The 24,844-nt window shown below is 42.9% G+C and overlaps 1 protein-coding gene across 4 annotated transcripts in view; it reads left to right on the forward strand.

Annotated features, from left to right (window-relative positions):
* The window catches only part of ppp2r5ca (protein phosphatase 2, regulatory subunit B', gamma a), a 45,832-nt gene extending 21,329 nt beyond the window's left edge, over positions 1-24,503 (forward strand). For 2 of the 4 annotated variants that reach the window (XM_014211502.3, XM_014211688.3), the window contains 12 exons: positions 3,315-3,514; positions 6,193-6,303; positions 6,808-6,900; positions 8,531-8,661; positions 8,836-8,895; positions 9,087-9,195; positions 10,307-10,360; positions 15,878-16,048; positions 16,399-16,526; positions 17,159-17,260; positions 19,785-19,857; positions 21,343-24,503. In XM_014211502.3, the coding sequence (XP_014066977.1) occupies positions 3,315-3,514; positions 6,193-6,303; positions 6,808-6,900; positions 8,531-8,661; positions 8,836-8,895; positions 9,087-9,195; positions 10,307-10,360; positions 15,878-16,048; positions 16,399-16,526; positions 17,159-17,260; positions 19,785-19,857; positions 21,343-21,480 (1,370 nt within the window). In that variant the 3' untranslated portion in view covers positions 21,481-24,503. Of the gene's footprint in view, positions 1-3,314; positions 3,515-6,192; positions 6,304-6,807; positions 6,901-8,530; positions 8,662-8,835; positions 8,896-9,086; positions 9,196-10,306; positions 10,361-15,877; positions 16,049-16,398; positions 16,527-17,158; positions 17,261-19,784; positions 19,870-20,366; positions 20,407-20,629; positions 20,750-21,342 lie in introns of all 4 variants that reach the window. The other 2 variants (XM_014211615.3, XM_082964234.1) reach the window with 2 other exon arrangements.
* The last annotated feature ends 341 nt before the right edge of the window (positions 24,504-24,844 follow it).

A 24,844-nucleotide genomic window follows, 5' to 3' on the forward strand; every position in this document is an offset into this window, starting at 1 on the left:
AGGCCTGCTAATTATGTCATTATTTTATCTAAATAGTTGAACCTGCTTTCTTTGCAATAATTACTGATGTCTTTTGAAAATGCTATTTTTGTTAAATTTAACCAGAACCATGGATAATGCACATTCACTTCTCGTAGCAGGCACTATAGAAAAGTAACACAGGTCTGTCTCATCAACCATCTCTCAAACACAAGCCCACGTGCTAGTAATAGGCTAGCTTATGTTTTATATTTCAAGTTTAGCCAACTTGGATCTATTTGCTAACAAGGCAGAACAGTTGAATTATGAACGTAACCTTCTAGCCATCGCCAACTGTTTGAACAGCACGTTAGCACAACAGCACTTTAAGATGTTGAAATCAAGTGGCCTACCTTATTTCTCAGAATGAGAACGAGTTGCCAATTCCTTTTTATATAATTGTTTTCCTGCTTATTGCACACTTTGTAGAAAAAAAAGACGAGACTAGTATACGTCTTTGGCTAAGACGCTACTAGTGGCACGTGGTACCGAAATGCCACGTGAGACAACCTGAGCATACGTTTTCCATAATCAATGTTAATTGATACTCCCGTTTCAGTAGTGTCTGCTCTGCAATTTGATGAGTTGAGACATAAAAAGGATATCGTTAGGAAAATGAACTTCTCCTATTACAGTAAAATAATGTCCATATGACTAATTCCAACAGAAATTGAACTTAATGCAAGTAGCAAGTTGAAACCACTTGTCAGAGAGGAAGGAGTGATCTGTCATCGTTGTTGTTGTGTATGTGACAGGGGGAGGGGCTTGGCATGTGTTAATGGAGAGGTTCCCGCCGCACACAAGGAGCGACGGAAACGTGACCAAAAAGACATTCGAACAAACCTACATAAATTATACAAAAAATACTTGTTTTATTGCGATACAGGCATTTGGAATATTGCTCACAAACATATACATTGGAATTAATCAAATGAATTTGATATTGCCCTAGTTCTCTGTCATGCTGACTGCCTGCCACCCTGCCATGGCAGATTAGTGATGGCATATGTGCTTATTTGCCTGCTGTCTTTGTTTACATTGGCAGTGATGTTATTGGTGACTTTGGGACATGGTGCGGGCTGTGCAGCAAGAATGTATCTTCTGAGTGTTTTGGTTGCCAAGGTGGAAACAAAGGTCTTAACTCTGTATTGTACATACAGGAAGTGATGCCTTTTCAGTTGTGTGTTTGACCAAATGAAGCGACTGACTACACATTTGTAGTAGAGGTCGACCGATTAATCGGAATGGCCTATTAATTAGGGCTGATTTCAAGTTTTCATAACAATCGGAAATCGGTATACCACCTGCCTTACTTTGCATTCCACGAGGAGCCTGCGTGGCAGGCTGACTACCTGTTACGCGAGGGCAGCAAGAAGCCAAGGTAAGTTGCTAGCTAGCATTAAACTTATAAAAATCAATCAATCTTCACATAATCGCTAGTTAATTAAACATGGTTGATGATATTACTAGTTTATCTAACGTGTCCTGTGTTGCATATAATCGATGCGGTGCCTGTTAAGTTCTCATCGAATCACAGCCTATTTCGCCAAACGGGTGATGATTTAGCACCACTGTCGTTGCACCAAACCTAACCATAAACATCAATGCCTTTCTTTAAAATCAATACACAAGTATATATTTTTAAACCTGCATATTTAGTTAATATTGCCTGCTAACATGAATTTCTTATAATTAGGGAAATTTTGTCACTTCTCTTGCGTTCCGTGCAAGCAGTCAGGGTAAATACAGCAGTTTGGGCCACCTGGCTCGTTGCGAACTGTGTGAAGTCCATTTATTTCTAACAAAGACCATAATTAATTTGCCAGAATTGTACATAATTATGACATAACATTGAAGGTTGTACAATGTAACAGGAATATTTAGACTTAGGGATGCCACCTGTTAGATAAAATACGGAACGGTTCCGTATTTCACTGAAAGAATAAACGTTTTCGAAATGATAGTTTATGGATTTGACCATATTAATGACCAAAGACTTGTATTTCTCTGTGTTATTGTGCTATAATTAAGTCTATGATTTGATAGAGCAGTCTGACTGAGCGATGGTAGGCAGCAGCAGGCTCGTAAGCATTCATTCAAACAGCGCTTTCGTGCGTTTGTCAGCAGCTCTTCGCAATGCTTCAAGCATTGCGCTGTTTATGACTTCAAGCCTATCAACTCCCGAGATTAGGCTGGTGTAACTGATGTGAAATGGCTAGCTAGTTAGCGGGGTGCGCGCTAATAGCGTTTCAAACGTCACTCGCTCTGAGACTTGGAGTATTTGTTCCCCTTGCTCTGCAAGGGACGTGGCTTTTGTGGAGCGATGGGTAACGATGCTTCGAGGGTGGCTGTTGTCGATGTGTTCCTGGTTCGAGCCGAGGTAGGGGCGAGGAGAGGGACAGAAGCTATACTGTTACACTGGCAATACTAAAATGCCTATAAGAACATCCAATAGTCAAAGGTATATGAAATACAAATGGTATAGAGAGAAATAGTCCTATAATAACCTCAACCTAAAACTTCTTACCTGGGAATATTGAAGACTCATGTTAAAAGGAACCACCAGCTTTCATATGTTCTCATGTTCTGAGCAAGGAACTTAAACGTTAGCTTTTTTACATGTCACATATTGCACTTTTACTTTCTTCTCCAACACTTTGTTTTTGCATTATTTAAACCAAATTGAACATGTTTCATTATTTATTTGAGGCTAAGTTGATTATGTATTATATTAAGTTAAAATAAGTGTTCATTCAGTATTGTTGTAATTGTCACTATTACAAAAATGCAAAAAAAAATCTGCCGAATTTATTTTTTATGTTAAAAAAAAAATGTTTATTTATTTTTTTTTAAAATTGGTATCGGCTTTTTTTGGTCCTCCAATAATCAGTATCGGCGGTTAAAAAAATCATAATCGGTCGACCTCTAGTTTGTAGGCCCTTATATATTCCCCCCCCCCCCCCCAAAAAAAAAATCTCCTTTTGTGGGAACAGGCAGAGATGGCTTTTTATCTGAGTAGGGGACATAACATTAAGTCCGGTCAAGCAGGGATTTGAACTAGAATTTTGAGCATTAATTTAACTTTGCGTTTCAAATTCCCCAGCTTTAAGACCATATGGGGCTATAAGGAAGTTGTCTCAAGTGAACAGGGTCAAAATTGGAATGTGTACTTCTGTTGACAGTGTTTTTTTTTTTGGTTGACTATTTTTCTGTATGTAGTTTGTTGCATGCAGCGAGCACTGTATTACATCTTCACAAAAAATATTTTAATAAAACATTATTTTCTCTCTCCTCAGACTGTGCTCCGGCGGAGCAGGAGAAGCTGTTTGTGCAGAAGCTGCGCCAGTGCTGCGTGCTCTTTGACTTCCTGTCAGACCCACTAAGTGACCTGAAATGGAAGGAGGTGAAGCGGGCGGCGCTGAGCGAGATGGTGGAGTACATCACGCACAACAGGAACGTCATCACAGAGCCCATCTACCCGGAGGTGGTGCACGTGGTGAGTGTCAGCAGACTGACTGGAGGAGAGGAGACACCCCTAAGGCAGGCTCGGGCGGGGTGTCTCTATTGCTGGGTAGGGCTGGTGCCATGATCATCTCTGCTGCTGCCCAGAATGTGCTACATTCTGACAGTCTGAGTTGTCCATCAGAATGTGCTACAATTGTGTCCCTACTGTTCAGAATTAAATACAAAGGGTAGGGTAGCACACGTTTCATTATTACCCAATGTGCTACCATAATCTCTGTTGGGGGTAGCACATTCAGAGTGGGTAGAACAAACAACCTTCTGACAATCTGACCTACTGTTCAGGATGTGCTACCCCCAATTATTGAAGCAATGACAGAGAGAGAGCCAAAGCGAGAGGTTTTACTCCACCCCAAATCCTGTCCATGAAAATACAAATTGAGGACATTTTGTATGGAGGTCAATGAGTGTCGAATTTGGTCAACAACAAAAATGTAATTGCTAAAATGCTACATGAGGCTTATTTGATCAAATGGAGAATTCATAATGGTTAGGTTGTTATGAATGCACTGATGTAAGTGGACGCATGTGACATAGAGATGAATAGATGACCTATAATGGATATAACCCGTTTTTAGCATGGGCATTTCCATTGAGGGCTTCCACCATTTTAAAGTAGTCAACTGGGTGGGGATTCCTATGAGTTGGGAGCAATCAGCCAATGAATAAAATGGGTCTAGGATAAAACCATTAGGTTTGGGCAGTGTACTGGGGTTATTTCAAAATTCCGACTGTATGAGTTAAGCCACTGCTTATAATTTAAGTATAACTATAAGAAATCTAACGTGTCAAATCAATTATATCAAGCTCAGGGCTCAATGCCTTTTGGTTTTCTGACTTGCTAGCTTGATGCCAAGATCAAGCTTCTTGGTGACTTCAGAGATATTCAATCCCCTCCTGGATCAATATCCCTGTTGCATAAATTGTTGTGTGCATCAAAAAATAAATACAATAAAGTGTGTGTGTACAGTTGGATAAGTCATGGATAAGTGTAAATGCAGCAAGCCTTTTCATGTGTCAAAACCTTCCGTTTAGTCCTAATTTTAAAAAGTAAATAAATATTAATTTTATAATTTTCCGCCCGGGATGCCTAATCTCCTACTCTTCTCTTCCTTGTCTGTCTGACGTCATCACCCATGTCCAGTCTGAAATGTTTCTCTATTATAGATCTAAGCTTCCATATGTAGCTGGGCAGCTAATGAGAGTTATTATAATAATTTGACAGTGAATTAAAATAATGTCCCTCTTTGAATGAATGGATCTTCAGATCCGGAGAACTTTTTAAATATCTTCAAAAGGCAGTTCATTATTCGAATTACATACAGACAAGATGATTTTAAAATGTAAAACACATCTCTTTTTTTCAAAGCTAAATCTAGACTTGAACATAGCGTACCTAGCTATCAGCCCAACAGAAATAGCGGTGTTCTATTCCTCAGGCCAACTGCACTGTCTCATGATCTGTCTTTACTGGCAGAAGCAGTTATAGCACCCCACACGCAGTCAGTTGATGTTCAGAGACAAATGGTAACCCACTTGGGTCAAAGGAAAGAACGGCGTTAGACTTTGCCAAGTGGATACTAACTAGGGACGTGTTTTGAATACTTCAGACATCCCCCCCCCCCCCCCTTCTTCCCTTCCTTGTTCCCTTGAGGTAAACACAGATCTAGATGTGATTTTAGATGGGATAACGTGCTCTCGTCTATCACTTTCACTAATTCAGATCTGTGATTAGTTTAGGGCTATGCAACTGGCTGTCTGCAGGCCAAATCCAGACCAGTTTTTATTGATTTAGACTGGCCCTTTGATCAGTTCTGAACATTAATAAATATCTCATCCAAACTCTGACTTTCAGTGCCATAGTGGGTTGTCTTATAGTCTGGGTTTTAGCGGTTTCTAGCGCCTATGTTGCATGTTGACTATTTTCTTTATTTTGAATGTGGCTCTATAGTTTTGAATGGTTTAAGCTACAAAATATTTCTGAAAGCTACGACTCTAAGGAACACGTACGTGACTTTTGTTTCCCCCTCTGACGCTCACCAGGACTTGTTTGAAGGGAGTGAGACAAACAATGCACAAAATGACTGAGGGAAATTAATTCAAAGCATACTTCCTTCAGACTGGAATTTGGCATTGCCTGATTTGACACATTTTTATTATTTATTGGGATGCTTAGTTTAAAAAAAAAAAAAAAAAATGAGTACCTCAAGTTTTAGGAAGCTTTTAATAGTTGAAATAAAAAAATAACAATGGTTGCTTCTTTTCCTTTTCAATTATGATCTAATTGTTGGGTTGCGACCGTCTTTCTAAATTACTTTTAGCAACGTTTAAGAACTCCTTTTATTGGTGTGTTGCCTTTAAAAAAAAAAGTTTTATACAGTTCTTCAGAATAATCACGTAGCACATTATTTTATATATATATATTTTTTTTAAATATTTTTTTATACATCTGGCCCCAGTAAGAATCTAGTTGACTAGCCCTGGTTTAAGGTAAGACGGAAAAGTCAAGTATGTATTCTTGGCAATCCTGTTACATTCAATATAAAACAACAGCTACTGAAGCAATTTGACTCCATACTGGCCTTCATCACTGTGGTCTACTGACTCTGAATATACTCTTTTGTTTCTCTCCCCCACCCCCCCCCCCCCCAGTTTGCGGTGAACATGTTTCGAACGTTGCCTCCGTCGTCCAACCCCACAGGAGCAGAGTTCGACCCCGAGGAGGACGAGCCTACGCTTGAGGCTGCGTGGCCACATCTCCAGGTACCCAGGGATATTTACTAACCCAGCTCACATGGCCTGGGTCCTGTTAATTACGCACCAAAATGAAGAAAACAGACTTCAACCGGAAGGAACTACCTGGACTTTTACACAGCAATTCTTTTTTTTTTTTTTCTGTTGTAAAGAGTTTTCAGTTGCGTGTCCTAATGAACACACGACCCTGCTGTTTGAGTAAGAATGAAGTGTTGCAGACCTTACATTAATTATACAGCACTGTATTTGAGAGAATGTATCAGCATAAACGGTCATTGGACCTTCCTTACCTCTCGGCCATGACAAAAACAGCACGTCTGTTTTATTATGGATCATTATGATGTTATATACAGATATTACTGATGCTGTTATGTGATCTAATGAACATTTGGTTGTCTATTTATGTGATCTAATGAAACATATTTTTGATTTTTACCAAGCATTTTTTGTAAGGAAGGGCACTCTTGCTATGCGTTCTGCAAATTATGCATTTTAAAAATGTTTTCTTTCCAGCTCGTCTACGAATTTTTCCTTCGGTTTTTAGAATCTCCTGACTTTCAACCGAACATAGCGAAGAAGTACATCGACCAGAAGTTTGTGATGCAGGTAAGAGCTGAAAGAAGCATAGATTACACATTTTTAAATTGTCTGAATGGACAAGTAAAACAAAATCACTCAAATCACAATATCAAACAATTAGGCTACTCCGATCAGAATTGGATCACTGTCTTCCGGATGTGATGTTTTGCTCACTGTCCTCCCAAGCTCTGCAGAGTGCATCGGAGTATAATTAATATAGGCCTACATTGACCGCCACGAATGATCTTTTAATCATGCAGTCGTGAGATGTTTTTGAGACAAAGCGACGCTTGCTGTGTTTGCACATTTGTTGATAATAATTACTAGTGTGGGGGCCTCCCGAGTGCCGCAGCGGTCTAAGGCACTGTATCGCAGTGCCTTAGAGGTGTCACTACAGACCCGGGTTCGATCCCAGGCTGTGTCACAACCGGCTGTGACCAGGAGTCCCATAGGGCGGCGCACAATTGGCCCGGCATCGTCCGGTTTAGGGGAGGGTTTGACACGGGGGGCTTTACTCTGCTCATCACGCTCCAGTGACTCCATGTGGCGGGCTTTGTGCCTGCAGGCTGATTTTGGTCATCTGAACAGTGTTTCCTTGGACACATTGGTGCTTCCGGGTTAAGCGGGCGGGTGTTAAGGAGCGCGGTTATGCGGGTCATGTTTCGGAGGACGCATGACTCGACCTTCGCCTCTCCCGAGCCTGTTGGCGAGTTGCAGCGAGGAGACAACATGGTAATTGGATATCACGAAATTGGGAGAAGGGGGGGGGGGGTAAAATAAAAAAATTGCCAGTTAAAGCAATGAAAATTCTGGAAAAGTAATGGTGTATCACCTGTGTGTGGGTTGTTGCCAGCGGGGAGAAAGACATTTGCGCAGCAGGTAAAATAAAGATATACAACAGACTTAACTACATGGCGAATTCAAGATATATTGTGTAGTTTAGCTAGTTAACTATTTAGCTATTAGCATGTGTTAATTTTATGTCCCATGTCCTAAAATAACTTTCCACCGACACTCATGTAGAACCGCAAATGCCCGACACCTAGTTGGTACGGGTGCTCGTGTGGAACCGCAAATCCTGAGTACTCCAATTGTAAAACCTTCTCAAGCGCTCAAAATTGACCAGGATTCACCTCCTATCCAATTCTGACAAAGTTACTAATTGACAAGTAACTCCTATGACCTATGCTGTCAAGATTTCCCCTGAATATTTTAACCTTTTACAAATGGATAAACATCTTTGTTTACTGCCTCGTCCTCCTTAGCCATTTTATCCCTGGTTCATTGAATGAGGGAATTATTTTATAAAGACAAAGTATTTGGTTGTAATTGTAATGTTGCAGGCAGACGGACCACGTCTTTGATACTGTAGCCTATCAGTGCAATATTTAACTTTGGGGAGGGTTAAGTGCCTTGCTCGTGGCACAGCGGCAAGAGATACACCACATGGGATCAGAGACCAGCAGTCTTCCATTGTCAACAGCAGTGATCATAATGAGGGATTATATTTTAACTATTTCCTTGCATCATACAACACAATTTTCAGTCACATTTTTGGCACATGGTGTTACAAACCATTTTATTTACTTAAGACATCTTTCCTAAAAAAAAAAAAAAAGTTAATGTCAAGCACTGGAGGGATGTCATGTGTCCACAGCTTTTAGACCTGTTTGACAGTGAAGACCCGCGGGAGAGGGACTTCCTCAAAACAACTCTCCACAGGATATATGGGAAGTTCCTGGGACTACGGGCCTACATCAGAAAACACATCAATAATATATTTTATAGGTGAGTTTAATCATAGACGCTTTTTACATTTTTTTTTTATGTCAGATATTTTAACATATCAAATCGATTGCTAAAGATTCAATGGTGACTTGTGGTTGTTTATAGTTTCATATCACCACTAAGAAATGGGTGTTTGGTTGTGTAACTAAAATCTAATATCTCTGTTTTTGACAGGTTTATCTATGAGACTGAGCACCATAATGGAATAGCAGAATTACTGGAGATACTTGGAAGGTACACCTTAAGCTCTACCTCGGCGTGTATTGCAGTACAGTTATTTATTTTGGACTGCAGAAAGGATCTCTAACCATTGCTCTGCCGCTGTTTAGCCTTTTATCTTTTTCATATTCAGTACTATTTTGAGTTCAGTTGAAATGATTTAGATTAGAATCATTCTAATTGTAATTTGTTTCTCTCTTTCACAGTATAATCAATGGGTTTGCCTTACCACTAAAAGAGGAGCACAAGATATTCCTTTTAAAGGTCCTGTTGCCTTTGCACAAAGTCAAATCACTTAGTGTCTACCATCCGCAGGTAAGCCCTTGTCTGTCTAGGGTCTGGGTCGTGTTCAGTGGGTACAAAATGGAAGTTAACAGACTGAAACAGGGAGGGACTTCCTTGTCCAATAAGAAACGTGTGTTTTCATTTTCCGTTTATTTCATATTTTTTTCCCATCCCCATTAGCTCATGCCAATGGCGACAGCTAGTCCTACTGGGTCCGACATAACGAAAAGGACATTACAAAATACTTTACAATTTACATACATTTAACATGTAGTGTGTGTGGACATTTTTTTTTTTTACTTTCCCATTGTGTGACCCTAATGAACACAACACAGTTCTGATTGTTCTATCGGCCATGCTGCCCTGGGCTCTGTTCAAGAGGGTGTGAGGTTACAGAACGTTCACACAGAAATACAGTGTGTACAACAGACATGATTCTCTGCCATCAATAATTGGGAGTTGTTTCAGCTCTATTTAATCAATTTCAATCTGCCACATTCTGAATGTTCTGCCCCTTTTGCTCTAGTGAATGCACACTATGGAAATGACTGATTATAGGTGTAGGTCAGGCAGTGGGGCTTGTTTCCAATGGGGCCTGGCCTGTTTAGGCAGTGTGTGTGGGGGAGGTGAGGTGAGGGCAGTGGCCTGGCTGCTACAAGCTAGCTGGAATCAGATATCTGCTATTCACAAGCCAGAATTACTATGAAGACAAAGGTTCTTGTCAGGGGCCTCTCGCTCTTTGTGTCTTGCTGTGTTTCCCTCGCTGTCTTGGTGTCTGCCGGCCTGTTTCAATCTTATCTATCTCTGCCGTGCTTGCTATACATTGCTCCATGGACCATAGCATAATATCTACATTACAGCTTGATCAACTGTTAAAGCTAGCCTAATGCAAAATGAGAACACCTCACAAAAAGTCATTGTTTTGTTACAATGTAGTTATACTGCTAGTATTACTGTTACTGCAACTTCATGACTGCAATTATTTGTTAGTAACTATTGTTCAGAATGTCAACACAATTAGGCTGACTGGACCAGCCAGCGTCACCAGTAATTGTGTCCTATCGTTGTGAATGTCAACACAATTAGACTTATTTTAGGATCAGCCAGTAATTGTTTCCCATTGTCTTTTTCTCCCCCCTAGCTGGCATACTGTGTGGTGCAGTTTCTAGAGAAGGACAGCACTCTCACTGAGCCAGTAAGTTGTGAAATTTCTGCTCACAAGTAAGGTGTATTGATGACCCCTTCAGTGACGTTGTATTCTGTCATCTCAAAGGTTTTTGTATTGCAATGCATATCGACCCATTTGATCAAAAAGGATCGGTTACACTTTATAATCGTACTACACCGGCTGATGCTGGTCAGATGTGGCAGGGCTTGCAAACTATTACGGATTACAAAGGGAAACCAAGCTCTCCAGTGACCAGACGGGCTAAATGCCTTTTTTTTTATGGTCGCTTCGAGGCAAGCAATACTGAAGCATGCATGAGCGCACCAGCTGTTCCGGACAGCTGTGTGGTCACGCGCTCCATAGCCGATGTGAGCAAGACCTTTTAAACAGGTCAACATTCACAAGGCTGCGGGGCCAAACGGATTCCCAGGACGCGTACTCGGAGCATCATGCGGAACAACTGGCAGGTGTTTTCACTGACATTTTCAATCTCTCCCTGACTGAGTCTGTAATACCAACCCGTTTCAAGCAGACCACCGTAGTTCCTGTGCCAAAGAACGAAGGTAACCTGCCTAAATGATTACCGCTCGTAGCACTGACGTTGGTGGCCATGAAGTACTTTGAAAGGGACTCGTTTTAATGTGGATATAGATATGTTTGTACCTGTTTCTTCCAGCATCTTCACAAGGTCCGTTGCTGTTGTTCAGGGAATGATTTGCACTTTTCGCACCAAAATACGTTCATCTCTAGGAGACAGAACGCTTCTCCTTCCTGAGCGGTATGACGGCTACGTGGTCTTATGGTGTTTATACTTGCGTACTATTTTTTTTGTACAGATGAACGTGGTACCTTGGTCTTGGAGGTCTTGGCTGATTTCTTTAGATTTTCCCATGATGTCAAACAGAGGCACTGAGTTTAAAGGTAGGCCTTGAAATACATCCACAGGTACACCTCCAATTGACTCAAATGATGTCAATAAGCCTATCAGAAGCTTCTAAAGCCATGACATCATTTTCTGGAATTTTCCAGGCTCTTTAAAGGCACAGTCAACTTAGTGTATGTAAACTTCTGACCCACTGGAATTGTGATAGATTATTTCACTGTCTGTAAACAATTGTTGGAAAAATGACTTGTGTCATGCACAAAGTAGATATCCTAACCGACTGGCCGAAACTATAGTTTAACAAGAAATGTGTGGAGTGGTTGAAAAACGAGTTTTAATGACTCCAATTTATGTAAACTTCCGACCTCAACTGTATGTGAGATTGCTGTTCAGTAACTACAGCTCAGTGTTCACCACCGTAGTGCCCACAAAGCTCATCTCCTAGCTAAGGACCCTGGGACTAAACACCTCCCTCTGCAATTGGATCCTGGACTTCCTGACGGGCCGCCCCCAGGTAGTAAGGGCAGGTAACACATCCACCATGCTGACCCTCAACACAGGGGCCCCTCAGGGGTTCATGCTTAGTCCTCTCCTGTTCACCCACGACTGCACGGCCGCGCTCGACTCCAACACATCATTAAGTTTTCTGACGACAACGGTGGTAGGCCTGATCACCAACAACGATGAGACAGCCCATAGGGAGGAGGTCAGAGACCTGGCAGTGTGGGTGCCAGGACAACAACCTCTCCTTAATGTGAGCAAGACAAAGGAGCTGATCGTGGTCTACAGGAAAAGGAGGGCCGAACACGCCCCCCTTCACATCGACGGGGCTGTAGTGAAGCGTGTTGAGAGCTTCAAGTTCCTTCGTGTCTACATCACCAACAAACTATCATGGTCCAAACTAGAGGTCGACTGATTATGATTTTTCAACACCGATAACGATTATTGGAGGACCAAAAAATTATTTATTTATTTTATTTTTTATTTTAGATTTGTAATGATGACAATTACAACAATACTGAATGAACACTTATTTTAACTTAATATAATACAGAAATATCTATTTAGTCTCAAATAAATAATGAAACGTGTTCAATTTGGTTTAAATAATGCAAAAACTAAGTGTTGGAGAAGAAAGTGAAAGTGCAATATGTGCCATGTAAAAAAGCTAACGTAAGTTCCTTGCTCAGAACATGAGAACATATGAAAGCTGGTGGTTCCTTTTAACATGAGCCTTCAATATTTCCAGTTAAGAAGTTGTAGGAATTATAGGACTGTTTCTCTATACCATTTGTATTTCATATCTTTGATTATTGGATGTTCTTATAGGCACTATAGTATTGCCAGCCTAATCTCGGGAGTTGATAGGCTTCAAGTCATAAACACTGCAGTGCTTCAAGCATTGTGAAGAGCTGCTGGCAAAAGCAGGAAAGTGCTGTTTGAATGAATGCTTACGAACCTGCTGCTGCCTACCACCGCTCAGCCAGACTGCTCTATCAAATATCAGATCATAGACTTAATTATAATAAACACACAGAAATACGAGCCTTAGGTCATTAATATGGTCAAATCCGGAAACTATCATTTCGAAAACAAAATGTTTATTCTTTCAGTGAAATACGAAGCCGTTCCGTATTTTATCTAACAGGTGGCATCCATAAGTCTAAATATTGCTGTTATATTGCACAACCTTCAATGTTATGTCATAATTCTGGAAAATGAATTGGTCTTTGTTAGGAAGAAATGGCCTTCACGCTGTTCGCAATGAGCCAGGTGGCCCAAACTGCTGCATATACCCTGACTCTGCTTGCACTGAACGCTGGAGAAGTGACAATTTCCCTAGTTAATATTGCCTGCTAACATGAATTTCTTAACTAATTATGCAGGTTTAAAAAAATCTATACTTGTGTATTGATTTTAAGGAAGGCATTGATGTTTATGGTTAGGTACATTGGTGCAACGACAGTGCTTTTTTCGCGAATGCGCTTGTTAAATCATCACCCGTTTGGCAAAGTAGGCTGTGATTCGACAATAAATTAACAGGCACCGCAATGATTATTTGCAACGTAGGACATGCTAGTTAAACTAGTAATATCAACCATGTGTAGTTAACTAGTGATAATGTTAAGATGGATTTTTTGTATTTTTTTTATATATAAGTTTAATGCTAGCTAGCAACTTACCTTGGCTAATTGCTGCACTCACGTAACAGGTGGTCAGCCTGCCACGCAGTCTCCTCGTGGAGTGCAATATAATCGGCGTCCAGAAATGCAGATTACCGATATGTTAACTTGAAATCGGCCATGTCCGAACACGGCAAGACAGGGCACGACCCAACACCTATTCCCCCTCAGGAGACTGAAAAGATTTGGCATTGGTCCCCAGATCCTCAAAAGATTCTACAGCGGCACCATCGAGAGCATCCTGACTGGTTGCATCACCACCTGGTATGGCAACTGCTCAGCATCCGACCATAAGGCTCTATAGAGGGTAGTGCGTACGGCCCAGTACATCACTGGGGCCAAGCTTCCTGCCATCCCCCCTTTGTTTTTACTGCTGCTACTTGCTGTTTATCTAGGCATAGGCAATTTACCCCTACCTACAGTACCAGTCAAAATTGGACACAACTACTCATTCAAGGGTTTTTCTTTATTTTTACTATTATCTACATTATAGAATAATAGCATCGACCATAAAAAATGAAATAAAACACATGTAGTCATGTGGTAACCAAAAAAAGGGTATATTTTATATTTGCGATTCTTCAAACTAGCCACCCTTTGCCTTGATGACAGCTTTGCACACTCTTGGCATTTTCTTAACCAGCTTCCTGAGGTGGTCCCCTGGAATGCATTTCAATTAACAGCTGTGCCTTGTTAATTTGTGGAATTTCTTTCCTCCTTAATGCGTTTGAGCCAAACAGTTGTGTTGTGACAAGGTATGGGTGGTATACAGAAGATGGCGCTATTTGGTAAAATACTATATTATGGCAAGAACAGCTGAAATAAGAAAATTGAAAATGAAGCTCAGTGAATCTGGAACAATTCAAGAACTTTGAAAAATTCTTCAAGCGCAGACGCAAAAACCATCAAGCGCTATGATGAAACTGGCTCTCATGAGGACGGCCACAGGAAAGGAAGTTACCTCTGCTGCACAGGATAAGTTCATTAGTTACCAGCCTCAGAAATTGCAGCCCAAATAAATGCTTCACAAAGTTCAACTAACAGACACGTCTCAACATCAACTGTTCAGAGGAGACTGAATCATGCCTTCATGGTCGAATTGCTGCAAAGAAACCACTACTAAAGGACACCAATAAGAAGAAGAGACTTGCTTGGGCCAAGAAACACGAGCAATGGACATTCGACCGGTGGAAATCTGTCCTTTGGTCTGATGAGTCCAAATTTGAGATTTTTGGTTCCAACCGCCGTGTCTTTGTGAGATGCAGAGTAGGTGAACAAATGAGCTCCACATGTATGGTTCCCATTGTGACGTATGGAGGAGGTGGTGTGGTGGTGCTTTGCGGGTGACACTGATTTATTTAGAATTCAAGGCACACTTAACCAGCATGGCTACCACAGCATTCTGCAGCGATATACGCCATCCCATCTGGTTTGGGCTTAGTGGGACTATCATTTGTTATTCAACAGGACAATGACCCAACACACCTCCAGACTGTGTAAGGGCTATTTGACCAAGAAGGAGAGTGATGGAGTGCTGCATCAGATGACCTGGCCTCCACAATAACCCGACCTCAAACCAACTGAGATGGCTTGGGATGAGTTGGACTGCAGAGTGAAGGAAAGCAGCCAACAAGTGCTCAGCATGTGGGAACTCCTTCAAGACTGTTGGAAAAGCATTCATCATGAAGCTGGTTGACAGAATGCCAAGAGTGTGCAAAGCTGTCATCAAGGCAAAGGTTCGCCTCTTTGAAGAAATCTAAAATATATTTTGATTTGTTTAACACTTTTTTTTGTTTTTTTGTTGTTACTACGTGATTCCATATGTTATTTCATAGTTTGTCTTAACTATTATTCTACAATGTATGAAATGGTCAAATTAAAGAAACCCTGGAATGAGTAGGTGTGTTCAAACATTTGACTGGTACTGTACATGCACAAATTACCTCAACTACATTGACTTGGTACCGATACCCCCTGTATATAGCCTTGTTATTTTAATTGTTTATTTAACTAGGCAAGTCAGTTGAGAACAAATTAATATTTACAATGATGACGCTGGGCCAATTGTGCGCCGCCCTATGGGACACTCAATCACAGCCGGATGTGATACAGGCTGGATTCGAACCAGGGACTGTAGTGACGTCTCTTGCACTAAGATGCAGTGCCTTAGATCCCTGCACCACTCGGGAGCTTTTATTGTTACTTTAAAAAAAAACGTGTCTATTTAGTAAATATTTTCTTAACTGTGTTGTTGGTTAAGGGCTTGTAAGTAAGCATTTCACGGTAAGGTCTGTTGTATTTGGCGCATGTAACAAATAATTGGTTCTTTATTAACTTTTATAAACAATGTGTGTGTGTGTGTGTATATGCTCTTTGCATGTTAATACATGTTAACATATACACTATTTATAAAAAGTTCCAGTGAATGTTTTTGCTTATTGAATATCCACTCCACTCCCTGCTCAATGTGTTTCCCAGGTGGTCATGGCCCTTCTGAAATACTGGCCCAAGACTCACTCCCCAAAAGAGGTGATGTTCCTTAACGAGCTGGAGGAGATTCTAGACGTCATCGAGCCGTCCGAGTTCGTCAAGGTCATGGAGCCACTGTTCAGGCAGCTGGCCAAGTGTGTGTCCAGCCCACACTTCCAGGTGACTGACCCCATGCCATGGGAACCCTGTTATTGGTGACCTTTTGACTTTTAGTCATTACGGTTAGGTGGGAAAGTGAATTTGCGTAGTGAAATGTTCCTAGAACTAAGCAGTCCATTGAAACAAAACAAGATCCAGGATGTAATGACCGTGCCGCCTGGTTCGACCCTGTAGTGGAAACCAACATGAGGGGTTCTAGAGAGATGTTGGAACAGTTATTTCTAGGCTTAATGGAAGGATGTTTCACCAATCAAGTGTGCTTCTCTATCTCTACATGGCTCCTCCTGCCATCACCATTTTGAGTGAGCTGTCCTCACAGACGTTGCTGTATGCTTTGGGTCATTGTGCAGGTAGCGGAGAGGGCTCTGTACTACTGGAACAACGAGTACATCATGAGTCTGATCAGCGACAACGCAGCCAAGATCCTGCCCATCATGTTTCCGGCGCTCTACCGCAACTCCAAGACCCACTGGAACAAGTAAGTAGCCACTCAAAAAGGGCCGTGTTCATTAGGCACCAAAAGAAAGACAACAAACTAAGATATTGAGGGATTACCTGGTCCAGTAAGACATTTTTCATTTTCTGCTGTGTGATCTAATAACAGTGATCCTGATCTGCCCTCATAGGCCACTCACTCCAATATCTCAGAACATGTAGTGTTAGCAAGACCTGGGTTTAAATACTATAAACTTTTTAGCTGCTCTTGATTGAGCTTGCTTGGTTTTCGTGAGCTTGCCTGGCACAAAATAACCAATGGAACAGTGGCGAAAGTGCACAGCCATCTGGCACTGCAGGCAGGTTCAATCAAACAGATTACCAATAAAACTAAATTTCATCCCATGTCCCTTGGAGGCATATTTAATGAACATAATTATTTTTTAATGATTTGAAAGTTCAACACCTTACCAAACTGTTTTAGGTGGAATGAGAGTTGTTTAACATTAAGTTGCTCTGAAAGTGCTAGTGTTGACTGCAGGGAGCTCAACAGTGGTTCAGACCTACTTTAGTCATTCACTGGAATCTAATTTTGGTTTGGGCTGGAGGACAGGCCTACCCTTTTAGACATGATGGCAGACTGACTCACTGCTGTCTTTGTCTGTCTCTGTGCAGGACCATCCATGGCCTCATCTACAACGCTCTGAAGCTCTTCATGGAGATGAACCAGAAGCTGTTTGATGACTGCACACAGCAGTTCAGAGCAGAGAAAAACAAGTATGTAATATGCTAATCCGAAATGAGAATATTCTAGATCTCAAATCTTGACTACAGATTGTAGTTAAGACTAGAATATGATATACTAATGTGAATGATAATAGTACGTTTCAAATGTGGACCATATTCATTAAATATTCTCATTCAGATTAGCATGTATCAAATCTTGACTATATATTGTAATGGTAAATAGATTATGATATGCTAATTTGGATAAATCTTTTCTCATGTTTAGACAGTATTGTAATGATTACTACATATGAAATATTATCATTCAGATTTGCAGATCTGAAGGACTATACATTGTCGTGACTGTGGGGGGGGTGTTACTGTAGGGTGACTAGAGGGGGGGGTGTTACTGTAGGGTGACTAGAGGGGGGGGTGTTGCTGTAGAGTGACGGGGGGGTGTTACTGTGGGGGGGTTACTGTGGGGGGGTGTTACTGTAGAGGGGGGTGTTACTGTAGAGGGGGGTGTTACTGTAGAGGGGGGTGTTACTGTAGAGGGGGGTGTTACGGTAGAGGGAGGGTGTTACTGTAGGGTGACTAGAGGGGGGGTGTTACTGTAGAGGGGGGGTGTTGCTGTAGAGTGATGGGGGGGTGTTACTGTGGGGGGGTGTTACTGTGGGGGTGACTGTAGAGGGGGGGGTGTTACTGTAGAGGGGGGGTTGCTGTAGAGTGACGGGGGGTGTTACTGTGGGGGGGTGTTACTGTGGGGGTGACTAGAGGGGGGGTGACACTGTAGGGTGACTAGAGGGGGGGTGTTACTGTAGGGTGACTGGGGGGGTGTTACTGTAGAGGGGGGGTGTTACTGTGGGGGGTGTTACTGTAGGGTGAATAGAGGGGGGGTGTTACTGTAGGGTTACTGTGTAGGGGGGGTGTTACTGTAGGGTTACTGTGTAGGGGGGGTGTTACTGTGTAGGGGGGGTGTTACTGTGTAGGGGGGGTGTTACTGTGTAGGGGGGGTGTTACTGTGTAGGGGGGGTGTTACTGTGTAGGGGGGGTGTTATGGTAGAGGGAGGGTGTTACGGTAGGGTGACTAGAGGGGGGGTGTTACTGTGGAGGGGGGGGGTTACTGTGTAGGGGGGGGGGTGTTACGGTAGAGGGAGGGTGTTACTGTAGGGTGACTAGAGGGGGGGTGTTACTGTAGAGGGGGGGTGTTGCTGTAGAGTGATGGGGGGGTGTTACTGTGGGGGGGTGTTACTGTAGAGGGGGGGGGGGTGACTGTAGAGGGGGGGGGGTGTTACTGTGGGGGGGTGTTACTGTAGGGTGACTGTGGGGGTGACTGTAGAGGGGGGGTTGGTGTTACTGTAGGGTGATGGGGGGGGGGGGGGTGTTACTGTAGGGTGACTGTTGGGGGGGTGTTACTGTAGGGGGGGGGGTGTTACTGTAGAGGGGGGGTGTTACTGTGGGGGTGACTGTAGAGGGGGGTTTGGTGTTACTGTAGGGTGACTAGGGGGGGGGTGACTGTAGATGGGGGGTTGGTGTTACTGTAGGGTGACTAGGGGGGGTGTTACTGTAGGGTGACTAGGGGGGGTGTTACTGTGGGGGTGACTAGAGGGGGGGGTGTTACTGTGGGGGTGACTGTAGAGGGGGGGATGTTACTGTGAGGGTGACTAGAGGGGGGGGTGTTACTGTAGGGTGACTAGAGGGGGGGGTGTTACTGTAGGGTGACTGGGGGGGTGTTACTGTGGGGGTGACTAGAGGGGGGGTTGGTGTTACTGTAGGGTGACTAGGGGGGGTGACTGTAGAGGGGGGGGTAGGTGTTACTGTAGGGTGACTAGGGGGGTGTTACTGTAGGGTGACTAGGGGGGGTGTTACTGTGGGGGTGACTAGAGGGGAGGGGTGTTACTGTGGGGGTGACTAGAGGGGAGGGGTGTTACTGTGGGGGTGACTAGAGAGGGGGGGTGTTACTGTGGGGGTGACTGTAGGGGGGGGTGTTACTGTGGGGGTGACTGTAGAGGGGGGGTGTTACTGTGGGGGTGACTGTAGAGGGGGGGTGTTACTGTGGGGGTGACTGTAGAGGGGGGTTGTTACTGTGGGGGTGACTAGAGGGGGGATGTTACTGTGGGGGTGACTAGAGGGGGGGTGTTACTGTAGAGGGGGGTGTTACTGTGGGGGTGACTGTAGGGGGGGTGTTACTGTGGGGGTGACTGTAGGGGGGGTGTTACTGTGGGGGTGACTGTAGGGGGGGTGTTACTGTGGGGGTGACTAGAGGGGGGGTTGGTTTTACTGTGGGGGTGACTAGAGGGGGGGTTGGTGTTACTGTGGGGGTGACTAGAGGGGGGGGTTGGTGTTACTGTGGGGGTGACTGTAGGGGGGGTGTTACTGTGGGGGTGACTGTAGGGTGGGGGTGACTGTAGGGGGGGGGTGTTACTGTGGGGGTGACTAGAGGGGGGGGTTGGTGTTACTGTGGGGGTGACTGTAGGGGGGGTGTTACTGTGGGGGTGACTGTAGGGGGGGTGTTACTTTAGCATGACTAGAGGGGGGCTGAGGTTATGACTGTAATGTTTGTTTCCTCCTATAGAGAGAAGGCCAAGTCAAAAGACCGGGAAGAGGCCTGGATCAAGATTGAGAACCTTGCCAAATCCAACCCACAGGTGTGTGTGTGTGTGTGTGTGTGTGTGTGTGTGTGTGTGTGTGTGTGTGTGTGTGTGTGTGTGTGTGTGTGTGTGTGTGTGTGTGTGTGTGTGTGTGTGTGTGTGTGTGTGTGTGTGTGTGTGTGTGTGTGTGTGTGCATGCGTGCCATCTAAAGAGCTGAAGTAGTTTCCTTTCTGTCTTCCCTCTGAGGACTGTTTGGTTTGCTGTGCAGAGAGCATGACCAGTCTTTTCTATCTAAACATTCCCACATGCACTGCACCACCCTTTCCTGGTTAAGATCAGGAGGTTGGTCAGGAGGTTGGTTGGGTGCTGAATGATATATTGGCATACGATCTCCGTAGCCAACCCTGTACAAGTCAAGTGAAATGCCAGTTGACTGAATGGTCTTCCTAAACTGCGTTCCCATTATTTATTTTTTATATTGCTTCATTTCTGGTCTCAGTAAATACAAAACTAAGGTGGAAGTACCTACAGTGAACTGCATTCCCAATGTCTTGTTTTATTATAGGTAGTCTTCTAAGGTGGATGTTGAACAGTCCTCGTATTAGGTAAAAATCTACTCTTAATGACCGTACTAACGATCAGTTGAATTAGTCTGTCTGCACCGCATCATTTTCTACTCTCACCAGATCACTAATAGAAGCCATGACTCCAGCATCCAATTTCTAAACCCTTCTGTTTATCTAAACTCTCTCTGATTCATTCTTCTTTGCATGCGACTTAAGTCTCTTTCTCCCATTCTTTTTGTGTGTTCGTTTCCTGTTACATTAGTCTCTTATCCGTGTTGATTCCACTGGCCTCAACGGTCCAGTAGCAATGGAGTCTGATGGTCCATTAACCTATGAAGAAGTTCACAGGTTAAAAAAGACTGTAACGGAAGAAGTCGCTCAGGTAACTGTCCGTCTTCGGTCTGTCCGTCAGTGCTGCTCTAGGATCAGGTCCCCCCCTGCACCTGTCAACTTAATCATTATGATTTACTCTGAGACATGTTATGACATTGGGCCCTGATCACTCTTTTCAAAATGGGTCCTGTACTGTTTCTCCTATAGAGGAGTGATGACTCATCAAGACCATGGACTGAACACTGGAATCAACTACTTTTGTTATTGTCTGTACCATCTCTCTTCTTCTCTCACTTTCCTTTCTTTTCTCTTTCCTTTTATTTTCCTTTTTCTTCCCTTCTTTCTTTCGGTCTCTTCTGTTTAAATGTGATGAGGGTAGTCCTGGTAGCTAACATTTCACCAACTCTTTTCTCACCGTCCTGTTTGGTGCATGGCGTCCTTAGTTCATTAGCATGAAGCATGGTGAGCGGTTTCCTGTCAATTGGTGATTGTTTCTAAACATTACTTTGTAATGTGAAAAAAGGAGTGGTACTTGTGGCAAAAACTTAGTAGACCATACCCAGGATAATACTAGTTACAAGCTAAGCATTTTATTCCATTGGACCTAACTCTCTTTAACACTCTCCCCTTCCTCTGTTGCAGTTACAAACGAGAGACCAGAGGAAAGACCGGCCTATGGTGCGGCGTAAGTCGGATCTCCCTCAGGACATCTACACCGCAAAAGCCTTGGAGACCCATCGCCGAGCCGACGTCATGATCACTACCCGCGATGGGCTCTAGGTCTGCCCCTCTCTCCCTCTAGTGTCCAGTCCCCTCTTCTCTCTTTCCTCTAGTGTCCAGTCCCCTCTTCTCTCCACATCCCATCTCCACCCTCATCCACACAGCACATTCAGATTACTGGCCCAGTTTCATCATCGTCGCCAGTACACAACCCCCCCCCCCCCCCCAGATTTCTGCTTTCTCAGGTGTTTCTTTTTGGGAGGGGTGGGGCCGCAACTTTCTTTTTTAGTCTTGCCGACAATTTGTTTTTGCTTAATCGTGCATAAAACAGTATCGGCTCATCCCTCCAGGCTCTTACTGTACTAAAGGAAATGGGGGAAGTTCTGTCCCACTAGCAACATGACAGGCTCCTATGTTCCCCCATTGAGCGCAGTTGGTAGAATGCACAACAAAAGTAGAGAGCAGAAACAGAATGGGGGAGGCTCCTCTCGTTTCCTCTGTCATTTTCTGTCAAGGGGAAACAAAACTAAGAACAGCCATTGTTGGATGGTGGGGGATGACTGTTTGGATCGACTTTTGGGACGTTTTGTTTCTTCTCTAGTTTTAATTTTTTAATTTTGTTTAATCCCAGGGACATTTGCCAGTGCCAAGACCGTTTGTTCTTTCTGTGTGAGAGAAACCTGGATGACTATCTAGGTAGACAGCCTGTGTCGTTTGCCTTCGTTTTTTTTGGAGCCTCAGATGATTCAATTATGCTTTTTTTTTTAATAAGCTGAAGAGCAACAGGACTTTCTGAAGTGACTGATCCATCTGTTCTGATGAAGTCACTATAACTAGGATGGAGGGAGGACGGGAGGTTCTCTGTGGACTGATCCATCTGTTCTGATGAAGTCACTATAACTAGGATGGAGGGAGGACGGGAGGTTCTCTGTGGACACTGATCCATCTGTTCTGATGAAGTCACTATAACTAGGATGGAGGGAGGACGGGAGGTTCTCTGTGGACACTGATCCATCTGTTCTGATGAAGTCACTATAACTAGGATGGAGGGAGGACGGGAGGTTCTCTGTGGACACTGGACTCTTTACACTCTACACTTTGTGCCATGCACATTCTTTTGTTGGATTTATTTCCCTTCTGTTGAAGTCCATTGGCAATATGTGAGCCAGATCACAATGAAATATTGACAGTTCAAACAATGGTACTTATTTCATACGGAGAAACACATTGGTTGGTTGTTAGTCTGCACCCAGTTTGTCATATTCAAAAGCCCTTCTTAGACATGTTAGTCTCCTTTAATTCATACATAATGCATGTCTCCAGTTCTTAATGCTATTGGGAAGCTTCATTTAACTCTCAATGGCCAGCTAGGAAGTGTTTGGTTTGACACAGAGTCCATCAAGACGCCTGTAGCCACACACACTGTAATGCTACATTATGCAGAACATTCCAGAAACGTTCCAACTGAAATGACATGACACTTTACCAGTTTGAGGAAGGCGAGGTGCAGAATTACTCATCTCGATCACATAATAAGTTATTTGGGATGCAGGGTGATGTTGTAGAACTGTGATTCTGCACAGCCCGACTGTAATGAAGTCCTTCTCAAATGCACATCTTGTCCTCAGATGCAGGCTTTTCAGAAGCCCTGGAGCTGCTTGCAAGTCAAGCATGGTCCTCCATTTGTTCCAGAGGTACCCATGATATCACATGCCCTGAAGCCCTCCTCCCCCAGTGTTCTCACGTTTCCCTGTTGGTTTTTACCAGTGCCCTCCTCCCCAGAGGTGCTTTGCTGTGGAGCTGGAAGTACTGAACAAATGGGGATCAGAGAGCCGTTTATCGAATGGAGGAATATTACATGATGAGAACAGCAACACTGTTTGGATGACTACCATTTCATGTGACAGTTGAATGAGCATAGAAAGAGGTGATTTCAAACCTGAATCCCTCTTTGGATGATATCTGTAACCGTTAAGAATAAATCTATTGAAAAATCACTTCCTGAAACTTGAAAGATGTGACATGTTTGTGTATCTTCAATGAAGCGCTCTTCAGTATCCTGTTGAGTCTATGTACAGTCTGTTCTGCTTTCTCAAGTTCAGGAAGCTGTCCATTTCCTGCACTGGACAAGGAAAGGACCCCGTCAGTAAGCATTTCGGTGTTAGTCCACACCTGTTGTTTACGAAGCATGTGATGAATAACATGTGATTTGATTGGGGCCCCATTGTAAATGTTAGTCTTTCTCTGGTACCATTGTTTGAACTTGCAAATCTAGCACATGTATCCAATCTGTAATGTCTTTTCTGTTTCTAGTGCCTGGCAACTGGTAGCCCGGGTGCTAGTTTTGGAAAAGGCTAATGCTGAAAGACCGACATCAAGGCTTGGCTTGGTAACTACATTATTAATACTTAAATGCAAAAAGGTGTTCATTTAACTACCATTTTAAACATGTATCTTTTGTCCTGGACAAATGGCACTCGCCAAAACAATTTGATTCCCCCCCCCCAAAAAAAATCTTTGCTTTTATATAACAGTATCATTTGGAAATATGTTTGATCAGTTCGCTTTTTATTTGTTCAAACTTTTTTTTTTAAGACACATTATTCGTATGGCAAGTTAGACAACAAATGTTTTGGATTGTTTTCTGGAATTCTTTGCTTGGCCTCTGCAGGTTTTTAGTTGGAACATGTACTTTCCAGAATATAATAACTTGACAAGTGTCCTTTTGTATGTGATCTGTACTATGTGGCTTCATTTAATATTGTACATATGATTTACTTTGTTTTATGTAGTGTTATATCTAGATTAATTTTGTACAAAATTGTTCTCTGTACAGAATAAAACATCAATAGCAATGACAAAGAAGTCAATGTGGCACATACCTTCTCTTTCCCCTGTAACTTTCTGCATTATTAGAAATGACAGGTCTAATATTTTTCTGTTAACTCTTGTTCCCTCTTCCAATTATCTGTGACCAGATTTCAGTCCGTAGCCTTTTGTGTGCTTTTATCACAATCTCAAGTGGTGTTCATCTGTAATAGAATGAATAAAGAGAATATTTGAATTTTATATTTTCAACCATACATCAATTCTGGAGGCATTTTACTTCACGGAAGTCTCAAAACGCAGACAGTTATTATACGTTTTGATAGTTTAAAGTGTATATGATTTGACCTCAGGGGAAAAATGGATACGGCTAAAAATGATTTCTTCCTCATCACTTACTGTATACACACCCCTTTTGGGTGGTGGACCATTCTTGACACACAGCCAGCAGTGTTGCCGTTCTTGATACAAACCGGTGTGCCTGGCACCTACTAGCATACCCCGTTAAGGCATTTAAATCTTGCCCATTCACCCTCTGAATGACACATACACAATCCATGTCTTGATTTTGTCTCAAGGCTTAATCCTTTAACCAGTG

Source organism: Salmo salar, chromosome 01 (assembly GCF_965601325.2).
Source record: "Salmo salar chromosome 01, fSalSal1, whole genome shotgun sequence".
NCBI lineage: Eukaryota > Metazoa > Chordata > Actinopteri > Salmoniformes > Salmonidae > Salmo > Salmo salar.